This window comes from Amblyomma maculatum, chromosome 3 (assembly GCF_055883805.1).
Source record: "Amblyomma maculatum isolate TAMU_Amacu chromosome 3, ASM5588380v1, whole genome shotgun sequence".
Classification (NCBI taxonomy): Eukaryota; Metazoa; Arthropoda; class Arachnida; order Ixodida; family Ixodidae; genus Amblyomma; species Amblyomma maculatum.
Genome location: NC_139346.1, coordinates 135,303,976 through 135,312,698, shown reverse-complemented (window position 1 = coordinate 135,312,698; position 8,723 = coordinate 135,303,976). Strand labels below are relative to the sequence as shown.

Below are 8,723 nucleotides of genomic sequence, written 5' to 3'. Positions count from 1 at the left end.
GCTGTTTTTCCGTGGCCTCTTCTTGCCAATTTCGCAGGCTGTGTACATAGTGTTGAGATAACGCAATTTCTAGAATTATGACTAGCAGCTTACCGGTATCGCTCAAGAGGAAAGTATACAACAGTTGTATCTTACCTGTACTCACCTATGGGTCTGAAACGTGGACGCTAACCAAGAGGGTTCTACTTAAGTTGAGGACGACGCAAAGGGCTATGGAACGAAAAATGTTAGGGGTAACATTAAGAGATAGGAAGCGTGCAGAGTGGGTCAGAGACATAACTCAAGTTACCGACATTCTAGTTGAAATTAAGAAGAAGAAATGGACATGGGCAGGACATGTAGTGCGAAGACAGGATAACCGATGGTCGCTTAGGGTAACAAACTGGATTCCAAAGGAAGGAAAGCGTAGCAGGGGGCGGCAGAAAGTTAGGAGGGCGGATGAGGTTAAGAAGTTTGCATGGGTCAAGTGGATGCAGCTAGCACAGAACCGGGTTAAGTGGAGAAATATGGGAGAGGCCTTCGCCCTGCAGTGGGTATAGTCAGGCTGATGACGATGATGATGATTTGTAGAAATGGCCATATAACCGACGTTACATTGCCCTTTCAGGCAAAGCAAATGTATATTACTTCCAAGCAAGTTTCCATTATACTCTAACGGAGACTCACCAAAAACGCCATCCGCATAGCATAGATCATGCCTGGTTGTGTACATATTCATCACCAGTGAGGAATATTAGGATATCATGCATAGCGCTGCCTTACATTTTTTCTTAACTGGACACGAAAAATGTAGGTAGGTTGTGTTTGTTTAACAGCAGGTCCTAATCACAAAAAAATAAACAATCATAGCCAGAACCCACTCTCTAACGTACCTTGCAGACGAAGTGATTTCAGACGCTGACGAAGGTGTTTTGAGTTTGCTCGTTTTATTAATCAAGTAGTTTTTCTTTCTAAACATTTGGTGCAGTTTTATCAGAAAAATGGATAGATGTTGAAAACCAGAGAAAACCAGCTTGTGGTGACACAGGCGGACAGTTGCGTTTGGTATGGTTCCCTGTTTAAGGCGATTGGCATTGGATGCTAGAGTGGTTTTTGGTTTTGAAGTGCTTCGATATACAAGTGCGGAGCAGTGGAGAAAAAGCAGCTGTCCGTCTAAAAGATCCTCGGGCGCTGTTGATGCACTAGCCCTCCATTTTGCATCGAAAAAGTCGTTATGAAATTAGTACAGGAGTAGATAACCAGTTAACTGTGCTGGGCGAACCTGCTCAAACCTGATGCAGTTATCACACAGGATAGTCCGCCCTCTCTGCTACTCGGCAGCTGTTGTTGTTGAGACCGAAAAATAATGCCTGAAATGAAGTTCACAGCTACAAAATATTATGATTACATGTGAGGAGTGTATGAAAGAAGCGAGAAGAAAGAAAGCCTAACTATGCAAGACATAAGTAATACAACTAGCAAGCCTAAAGTAAGAACATTAAAATGCTTCAGAACCAGCATTCAAGCAGGGTGAAGCGAGATAGAGTATTGGCATTACACCGCACATCATTCTTTAGCAAAAAATAGTATATGTTCTTTGTGCTTCAATGTCTGTAATTAAAAATAATCCGCCGCCTTTCCTTCTCAAATTTTACACCGAATGAAGACGTGAAAACTGAGTCGACGTTTCACCGACAAATACATACTTCACACTCTGTGCTCGCGGTTTTCGCGCCGGTCTTATGAACGTCTCAACACTGAAGTAATTCTTCGCACGCACACATCTATCTGACGCACCAACCCGTGGCGTGTTCAGTCGTTAACATTAAATAAGGCCTGCAAAGCAGCGAGGTTGATAAATCCTTTTCAAATCATAACCATAAAAACTCAATGGAGCCGCAAATGAATGTGAGGCCGTTTTTGTTTTCAATTATGATGAAAACAGCGTAGTAAAGGGAAAACACAGTGCACTATGTCGTGTTTTTATTTAGTTCAAAAGCACTCCTTCATGGGAACCAGCTACTCCCCATTTCGTGCGTCGCCAAATTGCGAGGCGCTGTAAACTCGCTTTTGCTCTTGAAATCGGAGGTTCAGATAGCAGTTGAACCTTCCAGGACCTCGGATCTTTTTTCAGACACGCTGCCTCTAAGGCACGCAAGTGGTGGAAAAGGGGTCTACACATGGTCACTTCTGGCAACCTGGCCAACATACATATTCGCCTTACTGATCATTGTCGGGGGGGGGGGGGGGGGGGGGGGGGACGAGAAGCAGCAACAGCGTCTATTGCATCCGCTGTCTACTGAGATAAAACATTAACTGAGAAAGTGCCTACGCGATGAGTGCTGCCACAGTGTTAGCTTCGCTGGATACCGACCCTCGTCAATGCTATACAGCTATAGTCTATCCTACTTAACCCTCAAAATTATCCCACTGCGTTAGAAGTTGCGGAAATTCAGGCTAGATTTCGTCGCAATAACATTATCATTGGCATCTGTAACGCCATTCATAGGTCATAACAAAGCTGCTACAATCGAATCAACAACGCCGTTAATTGATAAAATATCTTTAGAGCTCGGTCCGGTTAGCTTTAATTTCGGCTGTTAGTAGAGCACACCGCTCACTGCCAGCGATCACGGAGTACGCGTCTACTTAATGGTTCACTTAACTTCTCGACATTTTCACCAAACAGTCGCGATATTGAATCAGAGCGGTGCTTAAAGTATCATGTTCAACTCAGAATATATGAGCCATCAATTTATGCTTTACTGCCTGGCAAGCGTCAGCAAAGTCACGAAATACAAAACAAGTTGATATTGCTAACAGCAAAAAATCGATAGAGTTATCCTGAGTGTCCATTCAATAGCCGGCCTTGTCATTGCGTCATAATATTGCTAACAGCAAACATTCGGTAGCGTTATCCTAAGTGTCCATTCATGCCTTGTCATTGCGTCAATAAGCTCTGCACGCGCGTCTCCTTATTTTCTCGACGCTGCAGGCAACATTACCCGCGACAGCCCCGGCATCGATTATTGGCGCCCTGTACAGCCACGACGAGGATGTTCCAGAACCGAACGGGACGGTGGACGGAATCTGCTCTCTGCCCATTCGCCAAGCGCCAGCGCTGGTGCATCAGGGGACACCACCAATCGTATTCGCCCCGAACGATACACAGCTCCAGTACCGAAGGCTGTTCTGCTTTTACGAATCCCTGTGAGTGACAAATGTTGACCTATGAGGCTTCTAACAGCTGGAACTTAAGCAGCCGGCATAACGCATGAAATGGAAGCTGAACTAATTTCTGAACAGACCAACTCCGATACCTGAGTCGCTATGGATATCTGCTATCAGATATGGTTGCGGGTGCAATTTTCCCTTGGTCCACACTTCGACGACGAAAATTTCGAAAACAAGCAGACGCCATGAAATTCCATTTTAAAGGGGCCATGATAAGCTATTTGCTGAAGTTTGAAAAAGCGCACGAGCAATCCGTATGCCATCAGCCCACTCTGCAAGACGATGTTTGTTAATTTAGATTCACAAGCATCGAAGTCATTGGCTATCAAAAATAATGCTCTTCTCCCTCAACTCAGCCTACAGCGGCGCATAAGGAGGAATAAAGGAAACAAGGGCAACCACGCCTCACCCCAACTCATCGCGACTGCTTGATTTGGGATCATCCAATGAGACGACGCACAGAGGAAGCGCAGTAGACGTCTGCGAAAATGGGGCGGATACAAATGGGCAGCGAAGTGTAGCTCTATAATATGTTGCAAGCAGTCACCGGAAGCACATTATAAAAATATTTTCACATCATAGCCGCCATCAGCTTGCGGCACGTGGATGGGACCATCAGCTTCGCTACGGACTGCCATGTCACCCTTGGTGATATACCTGGCGTGCTCCCCTGGGCACCTGACGGCTTCCCACGTGCATGTCTACACCGTCCAATCACCATCGGCCCTTGGTCTACGTCAACTCTTCCTCGGACTATAAATCGGACCGCACCAGCGTACCGCTTCAGTGGGCAGGACGGCAGCAGCCTTTACAAAATGCCTAATCGTTGCATGTTCTTCGTGCAGATCCTCGCGGCTGTTGCTGTTTCGCTTTTTTGCGACTTCGACTCAAGAGCGCCTGCGCAACCATCAAGCTTGCGGCACGTGGATGGGACCATCAGCTTCGCTACGGACTGCCATGTCACCCTTGTTGGTGATATACCTGGCGTGCTCCCCTGGGCACCTGACGGCTTCCCACGTGCATGTCTACACCGTCCAATCACCATCGGCCCTTGGTCTACGTCAACTCTTCCTCGGACTATAAATCGGACCGCACCAGCGTACCGCTTCAGTGGGCAGGACGGCAGCAGCCTTTACAAGATGCCTAATCGTTGCATGTTCTTCGTGCAGATCCTCGCGGCTGTTGCTGTTTCGCTTTTTTGCGACTTCGACTCAAGAGCGCCTGCGCAACCATCAAGCTTGCGGCACGTGGATGGGACCATCAGCTTCGCTACGGACTGCCATGTCACCCTTGTTGGTGATATACCTGGCGTGCTCCCCTGGGCACCTGACGGCTTCCCACGTGCATGTCTACACCGTCCAATCACCATCGGCCCTTGGTCTACGTCAACTCTTCCTCGGACTATAAATCGGACCGCACCGGCGTACTGCTTCAGTGGGCAGGACGGCAGCAGCCTTTACAAGATGCCTAATCGTTGCATGTTCTTCGTGCAGGTATGTTACCTAAAGAACGCTCACTGCGTTCGATCTGATGATCGTTGTTTGCTGCTGTTTTCCTGCCCACACAGTTTTGTTACCTTCTGTTCAAATGCTGTATTTTGCTTTTCTCGCCTTCTACAAAGCGGGGACGTTGAACAAAACCCAGGCCCCCCTAAACGATCAGTCTCAGCTAACTCGTCTAAACATCTTAGTGGGAAGCGGGCAACGCGTTCCAATACTGACTTGTCCTCCACTCCGGGGGTCGCAGACGTCCTTTCTCAGCTCTCGCAACTGATTGCTGGTCAAGAACGAATCGCTAGTGACATTACAGATATTAAAAAAACTTTTTCCGCTCGTCTTGATGTCCTCGAAGCTCGTGTTTCATCACTGGAATCATCTGCAACTCCTTCAGCCTCTGAGTCATTGAGCGCTAACCTCCGTTCGGACATTACCTCATTAAAAAAAACAATATCCAACTTGGTTGTAAAGAATGAAGACTTAGAAAACCGGTCAAGGCGGAACAATCTTGTTGTGCACGGTCTACATGAGAGTCCTGATGAAGATGGCGCCAGTTTATTGTCCAAAATCCGCAAACTATTTACCGAAAATCTTCGCATAGAATGTCCGCGCATTGAGCGTTGTCATCGCATCGGCAGACCCAGTGATGGACGTACACGACCTGTCATTCTAAGGATCCTCGACTTCAGTGAGAAGATTGTTGTCATGAAAAACGTATCGAAACTCAAAGGGGAAGATTTTTACTTCACTGAGGATTTCTCTGCGAGCGTCCGTGCCATTCGTAAGAAAATATGGAATGCATCTTCCTCGCTTCGTGACGGTGGTTCAAAAGTGAAGCTTCGGTACAATCACGCTTTCATTGATGGTGTCAGGTACACATGGGATGAAGCTTCGAGTAGCTTGAAACGGGACCCCCATCACGATGCGACCGAATCTTCTGAGCTTCATTCGTTACCCTGTCATGAAGCTACCGAATCTAGTGAGCTTCCTCCGTTACCCCGTTGACGTTCACCTAGCTCGCTACCAAGTCTCGTTGTCTTAAATCTTAATGCTAGAAGCATCTCTAACAAACTCCCTGATCTTCTCGCGCTTGTGTCCTCCCATGACCCTCACATTATTGGCATCACTGAAACCTGGCTTCACCCTGACATATATGACTCTGAATTTACCCCACCTGGTTACCTTGCTATCCGTGCTGACAGGCATGAGGGCAAAGGAGGTGGTGTTGCTTTACTTCTGCGTTCTTATCTTAGATTTTCTATACTTCCTGCTCCATGCAACACCGAGTCAATTTGGTGCAAGCTTTATTTAGAAAAACAGACTGTTATTATTGGCGTTTTTTACCGACCCCCCGGAACCTCTGCTGATGTTTTGCACTCTGTTGGTCAGTTCATACATAGCCTTTCAGTATCAAACATCATCTTCATGGGTGATTTCAACGTGCCTGGTATTCACTGGCCATCGATGTGTTATTCTGGCCGTGACGCTTCTTTAGCAAAAGAGTTGATGGATCTCTCACTCTCTCTTGGACTCACTCAAATAGTTACGCTTCCCACCAGGCTGAATTCATTGCTAGACTTAATCTTTCTAAGCCCCAACCTAATAGACACCGGGTTTCAGTGTACGGTTGTCGATGGTATTTCTGACCGTGAAGCAGTTCTCCTTACCCTGTCCCGCTTCTCTAGTAACCCACAGTACTCCTTCACGTCATTTCCGGATTTCCACCACGCAGACGACAACTCCGTAATCGACAAACTAGCCGAGTGCTTCGACGCCTTCTGCGCGCTCAGCCGTGACGGCGACGTTAATGACCTTGTTGAATATTTCGAAAAAATTGTTAGACTGTGCATTAAACAGTTTGTTCCCGTCAAAACAAAGAAAAGAAATCCTACTCTTCCTTGGATTAATCGCGATGTTTTACAGATGTCACGTCGTGTAGCCCGGCTGAGACACATGGCACGTAACAATAACCCTGATGTTGTTGCTCGATTTCAAGCTGCAAAAAATGAACTTCGAATTAAAATGCACTCTGCTAAAGATTTCTATTTCCGCGTTGAGCTCCAAGGGCTGCTAAGAGATAACCCTCGTAAATTTTGGCGCTCTGTTCTACCCTCAAACACTTCCTCCACCTCATTTGTTATTAATGAAGAAATTGTGACTGACCCTGTTCAAATATCTGATGCATTTAATGCCTACTTTTATTCCGTCTTTGCACGTGATAATAACATGATTCCACCTTTCAGTCTTCCTAATCATGATCATTCTATCTCAGATATCATGGTTAGCACTCCGGGGATTTTAAATCTTATCTTGTGCCTTGACACAAAAAAATGCGCTGGACCGGACTGTATCCCAAACACCTTCCTAGCACGTTATTCCCTCTGGTCATCTCGATATCTCTCAATTATATTTCAAAAATCTCTTTCCACTGGCATTGTCCCTTCCTCATGGAAACTCGCCAATGTACTCCCTATCTATAAATCCGGCAACAAACAACTGCTTTCTAACTATATAGGCCGATCTCTTTAACTGCACATTCATGTAAGATCCTAGAGCACATTATTTATAAACACATTATAGAATTTCTTGAAGCAAATAATCTTCTGTCCAGTGCTCAACACGGGTTTCGTAAGGGGTTTAGTACAGTGACTCAGTTAACCGAATTTGCACATGACATTCTTCTCAGCATAGACGCCGGTAACCAAATCGATGCTATATTCATCGATTTCTCAAAAGCTTTCGACACGGTCCTTCACTCTAAATTGTTATGCAAACTAAAAGTAATTCTCAATAACTCTCAACTCGCTGATTGGATTGCCGATTTCCTCTCACACCGCTCCCAGTCTGTTCGCTTCAATTCCGTCGATTCTTCTTTAGCCGATGTTACCTCAGGTGTTCCCCAAGGCTCTGTCCTTGGCCCTTTGCTATTTTTGCTCTATATTAATGATTTACCTGACAGTATAACCTCCAAGATCCGTCTATACGCCGATGATTGCGTACTGTACCACACTATCAACTCTGTTAATGATCACCTCCTTCTGAATGAGTCTTTTGGTATGTTCCGTGACTGGTGCAATACGTGGCAGATGAACATCAATTTCAGCAAAACAGTTGTCATGTCTTTCACCAACCGCCTATCACCTTCTATTTATGACTATGCATCACTGCAAATGGTTCATGAATATAAATATCTTGGCGTCGTTTTTTCTCACAATATGCAATGGTCAAAACACCGATTACATCCCAGCTAAAGCTCTTAAAAAGGTAGGTTACTTACGACGCACAGTACGGGATGCTCCTAAAGAAGCAAAATTGCTCATGTACAAAACTCTAATTCGCCCTATTCTTGAATACGCTTCTAATGTCTGGAATCCATACAAGCAATGTGAAATCGATCAAATAGAATCTGTGCAACGTAAAGCTGTAAGATTTATTTTTCGCCGCTACGACTTTCATTTTTCACCCTCATCTGCGATGTCTTCCCTAAACATAAGCCCGCTTGCATCCCGCCGAAAAACTGAGTCCTTAAAACTTCTTCACTCCATAGTTCATTCTGCTAATTGCCTTTCAGAGGGTAAGCATATCTCGTTTTCAAAACCATCTGCTACCAGGAGCCATCACGATCTTAATATCCAACCTTTTTTTGCCCGCACTGACGTTTTCAAATACAGTTTTTTTCCGCGCACTGTGGAGTGTTGGAATTCTTTGGATGGCAACATTAGTGCACTATCAATCTCTGATTTTGCGTCGGCAATTGAGTCGTAGCATTGTATGTTGTTTTTCTAGCGTTTATATTTGTAATGCTTGTATGTACTTTTGTATGCGTGGAATTGTTCCACATTTTTGTACCCACTCCTTGAGGGGCTGCAGTATTTTTAAATAAATAAATAAATAAATACAGAGCCTTTAATTTGAATCGATTACTCATAAATAACTTCTCAACAAATGCCAGGATCACTTGTAAACTAATTGTCTGAGAAGCGTTCAGCGATTCAGCGCCTCAAAAAGAAAAAA

General features: G+C 45.2%; 1 protein-coding gene across 1 annotated transcript; it reads left to right on the top strand.

Moving 5' to 3' along the window:
- The first annotated feature begins 4,660 nt into the window (after window positions 1-4,660).
- On the top strand, window positions 4,661-5,716 carry LOC146196140 (uncharacterized). Its single transcript, XM_084598100.1, has one exon. The coding sequence runs from the start codon at window positions 4,677-4,679 to the stop codon at window positions 5,712-5,714; it is 1,038 nt and encodes a 345-aa protein (XP_084454226.1). The 5' UTR covers window positions 4,661-4,676; the 3' UTR covers window positions 5,715-5,716.
- Window positions 5,717-8,723: the final 3,007 nt, after the last annotated feature.

What these genes read in the sequence shown, in the direction of transcription:
- LOC146196140 (XM_084598100.1), top strand. Translation starts at nt 4,677, where the DNA reads ATGCCTAATCGTTGCATGTTCTTCGTGCAGGTATGTTACCTAAAGAAC.